General features: G+C 35.4%; 1 protein-coding gene across 1 annotated transcript in view; it reads left to right on the top strand.

Annotated features, from left to right (window-relative positions):
• The window catches only part of Zmym2 (zinc finger MYM-type containing 2), an 84,014-nt gene that overhangs the window by 29,480 nt on the left and 35,845 nt on the right, over window positions 1-18,689 (top strand). The window contains exons 3-10 of the mRNA XM_052733114.1: window positions 2,400-2,685; window positions 4,510-4,675; window positions 5,460-5,672; window positions 7,605-7,676; window positions 9,020-9,170; window positions 9,835-9,950; window positions 13,346-13,462; window positions 15,592-15,742. Coding sequence (XP_052589074.1) covers window positions 2,400-2,685; window positions 4,510-4,675; window positions 5,460-5,672; window positions 7,605-7,676; window positions 9,020-9,170; window positions 9,835-9,950; window positions 13,346-13,462; window positions 15,592-15,742 — 1,272 coding nt within the window. The remainder of the gene's footprint in view (window positions 1-2,399; window positions 2,686-4,509; window positions 4,676-5,459; window positions 5,673-7,604; window positions 7,677-9,019; window positions 9,171-9,834; window positions 9,951-13,345; window positions 13,463-15,591; window positions 15,743-18,689) is intronic.

Genomic DNA, 18,689 nt, shown 5'->3' with positions numbered 1-18,689 from the left:
CAGAACTTGGTTCATCTGGAAGAGCAGAAAGTGCCCCTAACTACCTAGTAATGTGTTCAGCCTCATTCATATATATATATTTTAACTATTTTTACCCATTTATTAAAGTTGATCAGTTAAAATTGATGATAGCAAGAAAACAGTTCCAGAATGTACTGTTTATTTTATGTGTGTGTGTATTTTATTTGAGACAGTCTATTCTATGTGTTCATCTCTTCTATGTGTTCATATGTATTCATCTCAAATTAGCTTGCCTCCAGTGATTTATTTACTTCAGGAGACTGCACATCCTAAAAGTTCTATAATTTCCCTAAGCAGTTACACCCGCTGGGGACCAAGTCTTTAAATACATGAGGGACATTGCTCATTCAGTTCACCCATCACTCAAGGTTTCACATAGCCCCATCTGGCCTCAAAATAGCTATATAGCCAATAATATCTTTGCATTTTAAAGGAATTTTTCTTTTATTTTTATTTTATGTGTGAGTTTTTACTTACATATATGTATATGTACCACGTGCATGCCTTCATGCCATGGAGACCAGGAGGTGGCAGATTCCCTAGAACTAGAGTTACTGATGGTTGCTAGCCACCATGTGGATACTGGGACTTGAACCCTAGTCTTCTGTAAGAGGAGTATTTTTAACTGCTGAGCCATCTTTACAGCTCCATAACTTTGATTCTTCTGTCCCCTCTTCAAGTGCTGGGATTACAGAATTGTGTTACTGTGCCTATTTTTTTGTGGTGCTGAGGACTGAGCCTGGGCTTTATGCATGCTTGGCGAGTACTCTACCTATTGAGCCACATCACCATCTTTCATTCTTTTTTAAGGTGAAGAGCATTAATATAGTCAGATAATAATACAAAATCTGACTGAAAGTATGCAATTGCTTGAAACCACGAGGCTGATTCTTAAATGTTTTGGTAGGTAAAGAAGTCTTTCCAAGATTTGGTAACATGCCTGGCTATTTGTTGGTTTTTCAAGACAAGGTTTCTCTGTCTGCACTTCCTGTCTCATAACCAATGCCATTTTTTAGTGCTTTCTGTATGCTAGCCACTGTGCCAGCTTTGTTACATGTATTACCACATTTAATGTTTGGTACTATTTCTAGTTTAAAGAAGAGTGAAACACATTTTTCTAAGGAGTACACCAATCTTAGAAGTGGTAGAATACAAACTTTAAATTTATTGTTTTACTTACTTTTCTTTACTTACTGCTTTGTTATATGTATGTGCATGAGTGTTTGTGTAGGGTACATGTGCCCTCCTTTGGATGCCAGAGATTAATCTTGAGTTTGAGACAAAGTCTCTAATTTGCCTGGAGCTCACTATATTGGCTAGGCTGGCTGGCCAGTGAGCCCTAGGGATCTGTCTTTGCCTCCTCCTGGGATTATGAGTGTGTGTATCCTATTTGGCTTGCTTTTTCTTCTTTAAAAATACTTATTATGTACACAGTGTTCTGCCTGCATGTGTGCCTGCAGGCCAGAAGAGGGCGCCAGGTCTCATTCGAGATGGCTGTGAGCCATCTATGCAACCATATGGTTGCTGGGAATTAACTCAGGACCTCTGGAAGAGTCACCTCTCCACTCCATTGGCATGCTTTAAAAAAACAAAAACAAAACAAACAAACAAAAAAACAAACCAAGCAAACAAAGCAAAAATAAAAACAATGAGTTCTATTGAATTCAGACCCTCATGCTTGTACAGCAAGTACATTACCAACTGAGCTATTGTCCAGCTCCATTCCTTTTTTATTTTTATTTATATATATTTATTTATTTTTTGTCTTTTGAGACAGGGTTTCTCTGTAGCTTTGCGCCTTTCTTGGAACTCACTCTGTAGCCCAGGCTGGCCTTGAACTCACAGAGATCTGCCTGCCTCTGCCTCCCGAGTGCTGAGATTAAAGATGTGTGCCACCATTGCCCGGCTTCCTTTTTTGTTTAAACCGACAAACAGAAATAATATGCTTTTATCATGTAGAACATATTGATTAGAAATATGTATATATTGTGGAATGACTAAGTCAAGCCAATCATATATTATGCCATATACTTTCTTTTTATGAGGACACTTGAAATCTACTGTCTTGCCATTTTTAAGACTATAATGTATTGTTTATAGAAAGCAGACAATCTTACCTGCAGACACTCTACTTCTGCAAAATTGGTGCTTCATTAGCATCTGAGACAAGGTCTTACTTTAGAGCTCAGGCTGGTCTTAAATTCATAGCAATACTTCAGTTTCTTAAGTGTTGGGATTATAGGCATGAGCCACCATGTGTGGCTTTAATCAGTATTATAAACTTTGGCAAACTGGGAAATTAAAACTATTGCTTTGATAATTTCTATGTCTTTAAATATCTATTTATATAATTCTTTTCTCTATATTTTGTTTTTAAGATTCTTGGATCTCCCAGTCAGCATCATTTCCTCGTAACCAGAAACAACAAGGGGTGGATTCTTTATCACCAGTGGCCTCACTTCCTAAACAGATATTCCAGCCTTCTGCCCAACAACAACCCACTAAACCAGTTAAAGTCACTTGTGCAAACTGCAAAAAACCTCTACAGAAGGGGCAGACAGCTTATCAACGAAAAGGATCAGCTCACCTCTTTTGTTCAACCACCTGCCTTTCTTCTTTCTCTCATAAACCTGCTCCAAAGAAACTCTGTGTTATGTGTAAAAAGTAAGATTAACCTTCTATACAATTCCATGTGGCTGAATAATAACCATAAAAGTATTTAGAAGTTTTATTGAGACTCTTAGAGATGAATTCATGTTTTAAAAATTGGTAAGCCACTTTGAATTTTGGAAGCTATAGATTTGAGCTTCCTGTTTGGTAGGTTTTGGGTAATTTCTTTAGGCCCTTGTAATTATTTTGACTCTCTTCTCCAATGGACCCCTTGAATTTGCAAAAATGTGAATTTTATAATGTTTTACTTTTTTTTTTCTTTTTACAGTGCTAGGGATTAAGCCCAGAGCCTCCACCTCATAGAGGCACTCTACTACTAAATGCATTATTAACTGTAGGAATATAGCTTAATGTTAGACAGTTTATTTATATTTATGATACAGAATGTATATATGGTACAAGGTCTTAGAGTATATTTGGTACATTCTGTATTAAAATAAGATGCATTTTACACTGCTTTTGGACTGTGGTTATCTTCAATTTGACAAATCTCTGGATTTTGTGAATATTTGTTTTGAGTGTTGTCAAGTGTTACAGTTTTATGACCCAGGTTAAACCCCCCCCTCTTTTTTTTTTTTTTTTCTTACTATTCTTGGACATACAGTTTATATTATGTTTTAGAACTGTTCTCAATGATTGCAAACAAAACTAGATGATACAATGTATTGCAGGGTCAGATGGATTTTCTGTACTCTCTAGTTTTCTGTACTCTCTAGGAGCTGCCCAAGTCTGAAGCTATTTTTAGGTATTAGACATCTGGGAAGGACTTAGTGCTTTATTCTTGTAGTAAATCCAAGCACAGAAGCAATTGTTCTATAGTGTATAGATTATTTTACAATACACTTAAATACTGTAAGAGAGTCTAGAAATTTGGTATTTCTTTAAAGTCAATAGTGTCATTATATTTTAGGTTTTTTTTTTTTTTTTTTTGAGATATCTTGCTTTGTAGTCCAGGCTGTCTTAGAACTTTATAAAAACATTTTGGCGCCAGGCGGTGGTGGTGCACGCCTTTAATCCCAGCACTCAGGAGACAGAGCCAGGTGGATCTCTGTCTACATCTACATCTACATCTCTGACAGCATGATCTACAGAGTGAGATCCAGGACTGGCACCAAGACTACAAAGAGAAACCTTGTCTTGAAAAACCAAAAAAAGAAAAAAAGACAGTCTGGCTTCAAACTTGTGGCAATCCCTCTATTTTTCCCTCATGCTAGGATTACAGGTGCATGCCCCCCATATTCTATTTACTCATATTTTATTTATTTATTTACACATTAATTAATTCATTTTAAAATTTATGTCCAAATAGGGTCTTATGTAATCTAGGTTGGCTGTATATTGAGGACCTTGAACCTCCGATCCTTTTTACCTCCATCTTCTAAGTATTCGGATTATAGTTGTGAGCCACCATGCCTGGCAAGTGGTGCATTTAAGTAGAAAATACTTCGTATAGTCTCTCTTGATGTTAAATTTCTATAATCTAGGAATCTTATGTTTACCTTTTAATCGGAGAGGGGAATTGAACAGGCACTATCAGTTTAATTCCATGTAATTATGGTAATTTTATTTTAGTGTTTCCAATATCTAAAAGCCTTGTTAGTGCATTTGAAGATAAATTATTAGTAACAGGAACAAATATTTTGACTTTTTAATCTTATTGCCAAGAGTTCATATTTTGTACTAAAAGTGGTCTCCTGAATCTAAAAATGGTGTTTAATTTCCATGAGTCAATCTTTGGAAATTAAAAATATTGGTTATAACTGTTATTTTTAGTTTCTTTTGAAATGGAACTTTTAAGTTGTACCTCTTGTTTTTCAGAGATATAACTACAATGAAAGGAACAATTGTTGCTCAAGTAGATTCAAGTGAGTCCTTCCAAGAATTTTGTAGTACATCTTGTCTGTCTCTCTATGAAGACAAGCAGAGTCCTGCTAAAGGAGCTCTAAATAAATCGAGATGCACAATCTGTGGCAAACTGACTGAGGTTTGTACTTCTGTACTTTTCACTTAGTCTCATGTGAGGTTATTTCAGGTATTGACAGCTTTCCCTACTTTTTTATTGGTGCATGTGTCATTAGAAGTGAGGATATGTAAACTTTTTAGAGTATTCTATTATGCAATCCTAGTCTTCTAAGAAAGCTGACTCAGGAAAGCTGACCTTGTTTATTTCATAGGTTGAGAGCAATCACAGAAAAAGAGTCCCAGTATTATGATTGTACTTTTCCTTTTTTTTACTGGTCTAATACTATGTTTATTTATACAAATAGGCTGACTACATAAAAAGACAAACATGGGCAAATAGAAGTGAAAGAATTTTCAAAAAAATAAATTCACATTATTAATTATGACATTAAAGTAACCTGTATATGCATATCTTATTTGAATTGTTTGTAGTACTGGCTTTTCTTCTTCCTTGCCTAGTGCAGTGTACTTTATCATTTCTTTTGGAGTTGTCTAAAGATTTATAGTAAGTCTGCTTATGAAATGTAATGTTAACACAATCCAAACATGGTTTTTCTGTTGTTTTTAATCTATCTTTAGAGAAATTTATAGTGATAATCACTATGGTCATTCATTTTCTGTAGTGCCTTGCATGTGTGCATATGTTCTTGTGTATATAAACATTTTAAAGACATAGGCTGTGTATTTTGATTTTTCCTTTTCCTCAAATTTAGCATTCTTGGGTGTTTTTGTTGCTGTTGGATCGATTAGCTTTTTAGCTACTTGAAAACAGATACATTCTTTAAAATTGTTTGTTTTTCTTTTAGATTCGCCATGAAGTTAGTTTTAAAAATATGACTCATAAGCTGTGCAGTGACCACTGCTTCAATAGATACAGAATGGCCAATGGTCTAATAATGAATTGCTGTGAACAGTGTGGAGAATATTTGCCTAGTAAAGGTGCTGGAAATAATGTTCTGGTGATTGATGGTCAGCAGAAAAGATTTTGCTGTCAGAGCTGTGTCAGTGAATACAAACAGGTAATTTATGTGCTAAAAAACCCCAGGTGTGGGGTTGGGGATTTAGCTCAGTGGTAGAGCGCAAGGCCCTGGGTTTGGTCCTCAGTCGGGGGGGGGGGGGGGGGGGGGGGGGGGGGGGGGGGGACGGGGGGGACGGGGACACCACGACGACGACGGGACCCAGGTGTTCTTTTGGGTGCGTTTGGAAGCATTGTAGTTCTAATATAGGAAGATTTAACCATATTTATCTTGGAATCTAATTTAAGTTCATAATTTTCTATATGTGAAGATGGCCTACCTCAAATGAATTAAGAATATATGTAGGTTGTTGAAAATCAACTTGTGATTTTTACATACAATAGTAAATGCTACTAGTGTAATTCCTCTTTTGAATTTTCTTCTTTGGGGGGAGTTGGAGAGGGTTTTTCAAACTGTTAGAGCTTGGGTTGGGAATGATTACCTTTATAATTCAGCTTTAGGATTAATTTCCAGTTTTTGGTCTCTAGTTTGAGTTTGTAAATACATTTAGAAGTAAAATATGCATAATAGATAAGCTGTATATATACAGAACAAAACAGCTGACTAAAAGTACTACCTTACAAATCATAGTAGTCAAGGCGAAAACAAGGACCTAAACTAAAGCTTATCTATTATAAGCCATCATAAAAATGCTTCAATAATTACAGTATGCTTGAAGAAGAAATAAAGTAGAAGCTCTCAATTTAAAAGCAGGTATGGAGCCAGGTGTGGTGCTGCACACCTTTAATCCCAGCACTTCAGAGACTGAGGCAGGCAGATCTCTGGAAATTCAGGCTGGAACCAAGGCTACATAGTAAGACCCCGTCTCAAAAAACAAAGAAATAAATGTGCTATGTGTTGGGTTTCTAGAGTAGAGGGTGAATGTTTTATCTCTCTATGCTACCGTTGGTGTTGGGTTTCTTCTATAAGTGCTTCTGTTGCTCATTTCAAAATTTTATTCTTGTCTTTAATATTAACAAATTGTTGATGTTTCTTGTCCTTTTTTTTGGGCAGGGATGAAGTTAATCTAGGGTTTACTCGCCTTCTATCTGTAGATTACCTCTTCTGCCTGATATGAGGCATCTTCAGGCATTATTTTTTGGAAAACTCTTCTTTTTGTCTTATCCCTTCAGAGCTCCAAAGATATGAAATAGTGCAATATCTGTTTATTGTCTTACAATTATCTGATTCTTTAAGACGGGGTCTTACTATATAGCCTTGGTTCCAGCCTGAATTTCCAGAGATCTGCCTGCCCCAGTCTCTGAAGTGCTGGGATTAAAGGTGTGCAGCACCACACCTGGCTCCATACCTGCTTTTTAATTGAGAGTTTCTACTTTATTTCTTCTTCAAGCGTATTGTAATTTTATTGAATGTAAACATTCAATAAAAAATTATTGAAGCATTTTTATGATAGCTACTTATGAAATCTTTGCCTGTTAATTCTAACATTGGTAATTTGGGTTTTGACATCTATTGCCTTACTCATTTTTTAAGTTTTAACTTGGCTTTTGGTGATGAGGATTGTTGTTTTTAACTTAAATTGTGACTGTAGTCTAGGGCTCTTTTCTTTTTTCCTCTCTTATATGTGTGTGTGTGTGTGTGTGTGTGTGTGTGTGTGTGTGTGTGTGTGTGTGTGTTAATCTTAATACTATAATGCTTATCTAGCATTAAAGAACAGGTGTTGGTTCTTTAATGCTGCCAGGGTGTGGAGGGATGAATCCAAACTCTTGTTTCTCTTTTCCACATTGTTCTGTTAATGTTTCATCATTCTCCCCCTCTTCAACAGTGAGTCAGTCCAGAACAGAAAATGTACTGTTGAAAGTTAGGAGATTATAAATCAGTCAATAATTGAAGCAACTTTCATAGATTATTTATTTGCTTTTCAGTCTAACAGCTTTTCTTTATGTACTTACAAAATCTTTTACAATGTTTTAGGTAGGTAGCCATCCAAGCTTCTTGAAGGAAGTTCGAGATCACATGCAGGACTCTTTCTTAATGCAGCCTGAGGTGAGCAGGAATGTTGGTGAGATTGAAGACCCATTTAAATTTTTTGTATTTCATGTTTGTATGTGTATGTATGTGTGTGGGCTTGTGCATGCCAAGGTGGCTGTATGAAGGCTAGAGGACAACTTGTGGAAATTAATTATCTTCTCATAACATGTAGGTCCCTGGTATCAAATGTATATGAAAAATCACATCCATTTGAAGCATTAAAATGTTTTTTAGCATAATTGTATAAGTATATTAAAATTTATTCTCCTTAATTATAGCAGATGATGAATGTTTTCATTTCTCCAAGAGATAGATTTTTTACTTCTACTAAAGTTTACCTGTCTTTTGTCAGAAAATCCTTGTGTTCTTAGAAAATTCTTTTCAGATACTGTTTCTTGATATTGTTTACCCTGATTATTAACACCCCTCTGATTCAATTGACATCCTGCTTTTAATGTTTCTTAGCCACTGAGGCTGTGTGTGTGTGTGTGTGTGTGTGTGTGTGTGTGTGTGTGTGTATTTTTCTTCTCCCTATGCTCCATTTTGCAGTTTTTTTTTTGTTTTTTGTTTTTTGTTTTTTGGTTGGTGTTGTTGCTGCTGTATCTTTTTGAGACAGGATCACATTATGTAGCTTAGCCTCTTGCCTCTTCCTTCATACTGAGATTGAGCGACGCAGGACTACTGCCAGCTCCTTCCATATCTCTGCTTCTTACACTTGCACATGTGAATTCTTAGCCCGAGCCCTCTTCTGAAATACCTGTGGTTAAATAGCCATAGCTCTGTTTTGTGCATCTCCCTTCATTATTTTGTTTTCCAAATTGTAGTTGTCCAGAACATCATCTGTTTCCTCAACTCAGTAAAACTTCTGGGCTCCAAAATCCACCTCCAGGCAGTGAGATTTTAGTAGCCATTACATAGAACTTGCTTTCTTCTTGTTTCTTAGAGATGCAGTTTTGAGCATAGTACCAAAACCATTGTACACACACAGAAAAGGTACTATCCCTTTCCTAGATTTTCAACTAAATATAGACAAAATCATTGTTTTTTGAAAGAGAGTTAGATGATGATGATTGGTTTGCTAGAACCTAGTTTAGTTGATGGCACATTTAGTTTGCATCTAGAAAGAGTGTAATAGAATCACTTTGAAAAGACAGCAAATGCTTTGAACCAGGTATGATAGCATGTGTCTATAATCCCAAATCTTGTGGGGCTAAGAAAAGGAGGTCATAAGTTTTGAAGCCTGTCTAGGCTCCATAGAGAGCTCTGTCTTTTGCTGTTTAAAAAAAAAAAAAAAAGCTATGCTGAAATTAGTTCTAGTTGAATTTTTTTTTAATTATCTTTTTATGTTCAAATTTTAGAAATATGGAAAACTGACAACTTGTACTGGTTGCCGAACACAGTGCAGGTTTTTTGATATGACTCAGTGCATAGGTCCTAATGGATATATGGAGCCATATTGTTCAACTGCCTGCATGAATAGTCACAAGACAAAATATGCAAAATCACAAAGTAAGTTTCAGGTATTTGGAAAGTTTAATGACATAATTGTTTATTAAAGGTAACATCTTAATTTTACATCGTTTTAACAGTGTTTGGTTTTCTCAGACTGAACTTCTTTATTGCAAGTATAAAATTATTTTGATGATTCCCATACTTTTTAATTTTTAAAAGTTAGTGAGGTTTTATTTGTATCTGAAATTTTTAGCTAAAACTGTTACTACACCCATAATTTTCTAAAATATTTTTATGTATCTATGTATACTTTAGATTAGTTAATAGTTTTTTTTAATGGCAATATATTTTTTATTAAATATTTATTCTCATTTTATGTTTATGGGTGTTTTACCAGTGTGGTCTATGTGCACTTGTGTGCATGCAGTGCCCACAGAGATCTGAAGAGAGTGAAGGGTCATCTGGAACTGGTGTTAAAGGTGGTTAGTTGCTTTGTGGGTGCTGGGAACTGAACTTGGGTCCTTTGCAAAAGCTCTTAATTGCTGAGCCACTTACTAAACCCTGGCAGTAATTTTGAAGATGCAAATAATTTTGAAAAACGTAAGGTACAAATAATGTGAGAATAATTTATAGAGAGACCCATTTAAATAATCAGTTAACATTTTAAGAAACCCTTCTTTTACTTTATAAAGAAATCAGGTATGTATCTTTTTTCTTCTAGGTTTGGGAATTATTTGCCATTTTTGTAAGCGAAACTCTTTACCTCAGTACCAAGCCACAATGCCTGATGGAAAACTATATAACTTTTGCAATTCCAGTTGTGTGGCTAAATTTCAGGTTTGTTATTTATTTTCCTCCACCCCCATAAAACACATACAGAAAACAATTATTGTAATATGCTTTATCTTTTCTGCTACTTTTTTTTACTTAATTTGTTGAAGGCCTGAGTGGAGGGTGGAAACTATATCACGAATCACAGAAGGCCTGGTTGAACTTCTGTACAGATTTGATGTGATACAGAGCTTGAAGGAAAATGAATTTTAGTGTGGTTTAGTTCAGTGTTGGATGTATAGCTTTTCTTGTTAGATAGTTTGAGTAGCAGTGTTCTGTGATAAATGAATGAAATATATAGGTTCCTTTAGCCTGGAAATATTAAGCATAAATGTTTTCCAAATTAGAAAGGAACTTTGTAAAAAGGGGGATTTAGTTTTTTTTTTTGTTTTTCGAGACAGGGTTTCTCTGTGTAGCTTTGCGCCTCTCCTAGAACTCACTTGGTAGCCCAGGCTAGCCCAGGCTGGCCTTGAACTCACAGAGATCCGCCTGGCTCTGCCTCCCGAGTGCTGGGATTAAAGGCGTGCGCCACCACCGCCCGGCTAGATTTTTTATAGTAGTATGAGTATGAGGTCCATTTCAGGGAGACATTTCTGATTTGGTAAATGGTAAGAGTTGTCTGACATAGTCCTTCAAACTTGGAGTATGAATAATCTCAGATGTTTTAGGAAGTGTTGAGACTTAACTTGGTTGACCATTCTGAAGGAGTAGTTTAGAGGGACTCAAGTATTAGGTAGTACTATTAGGTTTACATATTATATATGAGAATTTCAGGGTATTGCTCAAAGGTTCAAGCCAATGCATAAAGCTATGATTCATGAGTTATTTCATCCAACAGTTCTACTTTATTTTAGGTACTGTGCTGTATATTGATTTATTTAAACTGAAACTGTAGTCTTTTACATATGCTATAGGAGTTACTACAACAGTTACTACCATTTAAATTGAGATTTTTAAACTCAATCAAGTGAATGAATATTGTTTTCTTGAGTTACATCCTCATTGAAGTTAGATAATAAACTTGTTCAAGGCTAAACTGTTTTAAGTTGAAGTCATGGCCATTGATAGATAAAGTTCTTATAGTGGTACATAATGTTTCTATTTTGTTGGTTTTTCTTAAACTAGAAATAAAGGAATAATTTGTGAAGAGAAGGATAGTGATGATGGTCTGCTGCTTGTCAGATATTAAAACCACCTGTATTTCCTCTGATGTTAGGTATACTGGACTGATACAGATAATGTCTTCACTACTTCATTCTCCACCCTGCTTTTGAAAATGTTTAACGTTCTAGCTCAGGCTGGCCTTAAACTGGAAGTCATAACGCCTTTCTCAAACTTCTAAGTGCTAGGATTGCAGGCTTGAGCCGTTAATGATCAGCTTAACTACTTTTTCCATTTACTTGAAACTTCTCTTGGCTATGGTTTGATGAGGTTTGATGTGTATATGTACATTAAATATTTTTAAGAAACAGCTTTGAGTAACATACAAAGATGTAAATATCCATCCTTATATAGTCTATATACAAATAAGACAAAGTTGACAAAGAGGCAATATTTTAATCTCTCAAGCAAATTGTGTATCATGAACTTTATATCTGTATTCGGATATTTTACTTTTAAAAGCAAGATAAGAGGGCTGTAGAGATCAGCGATTAAGAGCACAGGGTGCTCTTCCAGGAGACATGGTTCAATTCCCAGCACCCACATGACTGCTCACAGTTGTCTGTACCTTCAGTTCCAGGGGATCTGGTACTTTCACACAGACATACATGCAGGCAAAACACCAATGTGCATAAAAATAAATAAATCTTTAAAAAAAGCAAGATAATAGAATACTACTGTCTCTTTAAGCTATTATAAAAAATAGCTTATAAGCAAAATTTGCTATTTCTCATAGTTTTGGAACTTAGAAAATCCAATATGGCTCCTGCAAGTTTGTGCCTCAAAGGCCTGTTAGGCTTGACTAGATGAAACTGGATGAGGTAATCCAAAAGGCATGTGACATTTTAGTCATCAGATGGTAAATGTCTTTTTTGCTTCTTTCTTCCTTCCTTTCACAAATTTTAATTGTATTATACAATATGGTATTTAAAATGATTGTTTCTCCCTCTATTGTTTCTTTCTTTTTCTTTTTCTTTTTTGGGTTTTTTGAGACAGGGTTTCTCTCTGTAGCTTTTGGAGCCTATCATGGAACTGGCGCTGTAGACCAGGTTGGCCTCGAACTCACAGAGATCCGCCTGCCTCTGCCTCTTGAGTGCTGGGAATAAAGGTGTGCGGTGCCTCCACCACCACCTGGCCCTCTATTGTTTCTTAAATAATTTCATTAGCTACTTGATACATGTACAAGGTTATGTGTAACCTTTATATGTGATGCAGGATATACTTCAAAGAATGATAAATACCAGTGTATTCAGCTTAAGATTCAGAAAAAAATAGCTGGGCGTGGTGATTGCTTACTTCTTTAATCTAAGCACTCAGGAGGCAGCTCTATGTAGTTAGTTCAAGTTCATCCAGGACTATATAGAAACTGTCTCGTACAAAGAATCAGAAAAAAAAAATTCAGGTTTGTGTATGTTTATATGTCCTATCTTATTCTGTGAATTACTCCTTGTGTGAATACCAGAATACCAGCTTTTAGCCTTTTACTCTTTTTTTTTTTCTTTTGAGACAGGGTTTCTCTTTGTAACCTTGGCTGTCTTGGAACTCACTTTGTGTAGACCAGGCTGGCCTCGAACTCACAGAGATCCATCTGCCTCTCAAGTGCTGGGATTAAAGGTGTGTGCCATCACCGCTTGGTTTGGTTACCTTTTTAAAAAGTAATACATGCTGTTTTCCTTGATTAAGGACTTGGAGTGAGAATTATGGGAGTAATGTTGTGGGGCAAGTCATTCCTAACTCAGTATTTAATCATCGTCAGGATCAGTGCAGGGTTATCTGTCTCCTTCCTGTCTTTACCTACTAACCGCCCGCCCTCCTCATCCCTCCTCCTTGCTTTGATTTTGTAGTTCAGAACTTGGATAGCTAACCTTACTGTTAAGCATTTTCTTCAACTCAAATAATTAAGCTGTAGTTTTTCCTTTTCATATTTTAGGTAATTATTGGTAAACATTTCAATTTATAAAGCTTACAGTGTACTTTAAAAAAAATTCTTTTTTTGCAGTACTGGGCATTGAAGCTAGGGCTTTGAACTTGCTATGCAAGCATCCTTCTACTGAGCTTCATCCCATCCCTTTGACATAGTGCATTTTAAAGGGAAAATTAAGAATGATTGTTTCACCTACTAAAGAAATAATTAGCAAATAAACTATTGCATTCTGCATCTAGTGGACATTTGATAGTACTTGCAGGTAGAAGTTCTAAAAATACATGTCAGACTAAGTGTATTTTGTTCTTTATTTTAGGCTCTAAGCATGCAGTCATCTCCAAATGGCCAATTTGTAGCACCCAGTGATATTCAATTGAAATGCAACTACTGTAAAAATTCCTTTTGTTCAAAACCTGAAGTCTTGGAATGGGAGGCAAGTCTTGTTTCCTTATATGTGTTATCTAATGCTAAGATGAGAATCTAATAAAATAACTGGCATTTCTATTTGGAAACCTTTCTTAGTGGATATAAGTTTCATATTTTGTGTTGTTGGTGTGTATACTCATGTGGAAATGAAATCAACAAGTTAGATTTCAGGTGAAGCAATTTAATGAAGTCACATGCATAATTAATATGCTTGTAACAGGATATAAAAAGTCACTTTATACACCCAGAGTATCTGTCGACTATTTTACTGTTTCTCCTCATTGTCATCATCTGTGAACTATAAATACCGTACTGCTCAATATTTGTAGAATTAGAGTGTAAGTCACACACTGTACTGTCATTTGACATCTTATATTTTAGTAAGAGAGTAGAGGCCTGTGAATCTAGTTGATTCTCCTTAGCACTCTGAACCATTTTAGTGTACTTACTTACTTTGTCATATTCTTTCTTTTGCTGTTGGCACTTCTCAACAGTGAGTTTATTTCCATGAGAGGAGAGTAATGGATAGATTGATCCAGGCTGCTCATTGCCGTGCTGAATTCTTTAAACTTTTTTTGGGTGTATTGGGTGGTCCGAGGTAGAACCTGAAGTATATACTTAAAAGTTATGTAAGATATAGAACTAAAAACAGACCACTTTTTGTGATTGTTCACACATCACTTAAAATGTAACACTCAGGTGAGAAGTGATACCTAGAATTATACTTCATGATTTCTAAACTATTTGGAAATCTGAGAAAGTTGATTATTTTAGTTCCTATAAAACTCGGTAGTTTATTATTTTGTTTGGTGCTGTCTTCAGTGTAGTTAAATAAGTCATTCTTTGGAGACTCTTGATGGCATCCTGTCCTGAGTTTTAGACTAATAACTACTTAACTCATAGCAGAAATAATACTGAATGCCTGACATGAGAAAAATAAGGAATGACCAGGGAGTGAGGAAAGAAAGCCATAGGCAAGCCCACAAATAGTATCATATAGGAAATAAATGTCTTATTATTATTTTTTCAGGAGCTAAGTATTGAATATAGGGCCTTGCTCTACCACTGAGCTAAATCCCCAACCCCTAGATGTCTTAAACTGAAATTCAATAATTTCAGATGAAAATCATTGCTACCCAGATTTTATAGTGATACGGTATTGATAACTTCAGTGTTAGATGACATTAAGAGATACTGTCCTATTGAGTGAGCATCTCCCTCGGGAGACTATGAGTTTAGGGCCTTTTTTCAGTCCATCGTTAGCAGCTATGAATTTTTTCTTCTTTTTTGTGTGTGTGCCTCTTTCTTTGTATGTTTCTGTGTGACTGTGTGTGTCTGTGTGTCCTTCTTAGCCATTTTTTTCTCCTCTTGACTTTTTTATTCATAGTTCGGCAGTTTTCCATTGAACACTGCTTTAGTAGTTTGCTGCACTGCTTTATTTCCTTACTTTAGTCTTCAGATAGCTCTAATACGCATTAAGTTGATGTTTTAGACTTAATCTGTAGCTGCAATAATTTGGGGAGAAAAGTTACTCTTCAAATTTTATTTCTTAAATCCTGGCTTGCTCTTTAAAAAGTAGGCCTGACAGCTGTGGCTTTGAGGCCAGGACAAATAGTAATTAACCATTTTTCATTTAAGGAAACTAACTTCGTCTCAAGGTTTGCATCAGTGCTGTAGAATAGCACTAAATTGAAAACTTAGACAGAATAGATGTTTTTATTAAAGTGTGTCAGGAAAGTGTTTGAATATACCTGTCTGTTTTTAACAAAGAGTATCTTGCATTGACTAAAAATATTGTATCTTGTATTTCTGTAGCTTACATTGTATTTTTTCATTGTTTCTTTTTTGTTTCTCCAATTCAGTTAGCATTTCCAGACTGATACTTCATGTTAGTGATTGTTCACCTAGTCATAGAATACTTTTAGGGTAGTTAATGATGCTGAATTTAGTGGAGCTATGTTTATATTTAGTGAATTGGTTAGCTTAGATGTCTTTGGCCTATAGGAAATGTGTCTCCAAGGATCATAGCATTAAGTAGATAAATGATTTAACTTACTGTAAAAGTGGCTTGTTTGTTTCTTAAACTTGGTCCTGAGATGGTTCTCATACTTACCAAGGTTCCCATTGTGCATTTAGAACAAAGTTCATCAGTTCTGCAGCAAAACTTGCTCAGATGACTATAAGAAGTTGCATTGCATAGTTACATATTGCGAATACTGCCAAGAGGAGAAGACGCTTCATGAAACAGTAAATTTCTCTGGCGTTAAGAGACCTTTCTGTAGTGAAGGCAAGTGTGTACACAGTGTTCGTTGTTCATAACTTTGACTATATATAATTAATGCCTTTTGCCAAAATCGTTATGTAATTACAGATGTCCAGAATAGGTGCACTATTTTAATAAGGCTGAACAAAACTTAAGTTTACTTTCTGCTGAATTGTTTTGTTGTTTTACATATGTTTTTAGATTTCTGGGTCTCCAATTTTCATCTTTAGAAATTTGGGGATGAAAGGAAAAAAAGCATTGTTACACCATGTCATCTCTAAACTTGTACGTTGTGGCCTGAAAGCTGATTTTGAAGAGCAAAGAATGGTTTGTGTTAGCTGCATTTCCTCTACCAGTTTGCTACAGATGTTTTTAGTAGACAGATTGATCATCACTGCTCTCAAAATCTGAAACCCATGATACTTTAGAAGTTTCAGGTTTAGGATTTTTAGGTTAAGGAAGCTCAGTCAATAAAGTGCTTCTGTTCAAAATAAACACCTCATAACTCACCCAAATCTGAAATTCCTCTGACCCCAAGCATTTTAGATAAGGGTCACTGATGGAGAGGTGGGAGGAATTACATGCAGTGACAACTAGAGAGGGTACACTTAGGGTATGGGTGTCTGGGGCACATTCTGTTCTGTCAAAATGTTTACAACATCCTTTCTCCTTACTTACAGTTTCACTGGTCTCAGCAGAAATCAGGCTATACTCTAGTTCTGAACTCACTTCTATAGATAGAAATGGGATTTTAGCTATGGGTTTAGGTGCTTGTTAGTAGTATCCCAGTTGTCACAGTTTTGTTCTAAGCTGGCTTTCACCTTCTCTTCTTTCTCTTGCTTGTGCCACTGACCTATTATTTTCCACTGAGGAATTCTTTGTATCTTGCTTCTACTTTTTCTGTGGATTCCTATAGCAAATTGGGGGCAAGAGGAAAGTTGAGTAATTCTAAATGCCAGTGTCAATGACAAATTCAGATGTATCAGTTTGTTCAACTGTTATCTCCATACATACTTCTCACATGCAATAGAACATATATGTTAGAAGGTATTAACAAAGCAAGGTTATTTCTACTTAGTTGTGATTGGTACATCTTACCTAGAACCATGATGCTTTATTACTGTTATTATCTAAGGGCAAAGTTATAGTGAAAATGACACATTCTAAGATGATACCGAGTTGATTGAATCTATCACTTGCATTTTTGTGCAAAAAGTCTAATTCATTCCTAAGTCTGAACATAATAATTGATAATTAATATATGTGTCAGTGATCTTGTAGCAATTAGATTTTGGTAAGTCTAAAATGGATTATACTAAATAAAGAGTGCATCAAATAGTTAATTGATACTTAGAAACACAATTTTCATGGGGATAGACTTAAGGTTCCAGATGGGTAATAAAGTGTTATGGATATGAATTTTTATTTTTTACATTTTTATTTACATTTACATTATTATTTTCATTAAATGACATTTTTTTAACTCTCTGTTATTCAACCTAGTTTTCTCCTGGAACTTATAAATAACAAAATACCTAGTGTTATCACCAGTCAAATCTAGTTAAATTAAAAAAGGCCAGATGTGGTGGCATATACCTTTAATCCCAACACTAAGAGGCAAAGGCAGATAGATGGATACCTATGAGTTCCAGGACAGCCTGATCTACATACTGAGTTCCAAGATAGCCAAGGCTACATAGAGACCTTTTCAAAAAACCAAAACACACCCAAGAAGAACAACCACAACAAAAACTAAAAAGATATATATTACAAAATATTTTAAAATAGTTCAAGGGCTGATGATTCTTCAGTGTTCTTACTGAGGTGCCAGGTCTGGGGGCTTCAGTTTGATTCCCAGTCCCCACATAATGGAAAGAAAGAACTGACTCTTTCAAGTTGTCCTGACTGCCATGTGTATGCTATAACATGATGAGGCCACAAAAACATTTACCTATAAAAATAAATGTAACTTTAATAATAAGATATATTTCACAATAATAAATTATAAGATGGTACACAGTAATTTGCAAAATTTATATTTTTAAAAACTGTACAGTTAGGTATGGTAGCAGTTGCCTACAGTCTTAACACTCAGGAGTTTAAGGAAGGAGGATTGAAAGTTCAAAGCCATTCCTAGCTATAGCTCAGGAGAATGATGAGACCCAGCTCCCAAAAGGAGAAGGTGCGTAAATAGGATAAGACTTTTAAAATATTTAGATTGATGAGAACATTGTATATGGTAGAATTAAAATTTGAACTTCTTATTAAGAGGTAGATAGGACAGGGCTTCTGGTAGATACTAGTAGATTATTCTACTTACATGAAATAGCATGAGTAACAATATAGAGGCCTATTTAACTTTAGAGGTAGTATAGATAATAAATCAGATATGTGAAAATACATAACACATTTATGCAGTAGATAAAGAGAGGTATTTCATTAAAGGAGTAGATAGTATTTTCCCTAGACAAGTCAGGAAATCAGTTCTATTTCCTTGAACAATTCTTATATGAAAATAGGCTATTAGGAAGGATCTAGAAAACTTGAGTATAATGCCTTGTAAAGAATATGTCTGCTGGGCAGTGGTGGTGGCGCACTTTAATCCCAGCACTTGGGAGGTAGAGGCAGGTGGATCTCTGAGTTCAAGGCCAGCTTGATCTACAGAGTGTGTTCAAGGACAGCTAAGGCTACACAGTGAAACTCTGTCTTGAAAAAAAAAGATTGTGTGTAAATTTAGTTGTAACTTCTTAGCAATTTGTGTTCATTTTTCTAATGTACTCACTTGCTATTTCCTTGTGATTTTATTTAAATAGAGCAAAGAAAATAGTTCTGAAGCATCACCAGATTTTATTGTCTTAAAAGTATTGTTTGAACCCTTGTGGTTGATACGTTTTCTAATGTGATAATCCATGTTCTGTTCACATTTTTAGAGGTTGGTGTTATCATAGAAGAGTTAGCATTTCATAGGGCC

This window comes from Peromyscus californicus, unplaced genomic scaffold (assembly GCF_007827085.1).
Source record: "Peromyscus californicus insignis strain IS unplaced genomic scaffold, ASM782708v3 Scaffold_12__1_contigs__length_115047231, whole genome shotgun sequence".
Lineage (NCBI taxonomy): Eukaryota > Metazoa > Chordata > Mammalia > Rodentia > Cricetidae > Peromyscus > Peromyscus californicus.
This window is presented reverse-complemented; position numbering and strand designations above follow the sequence as displayed.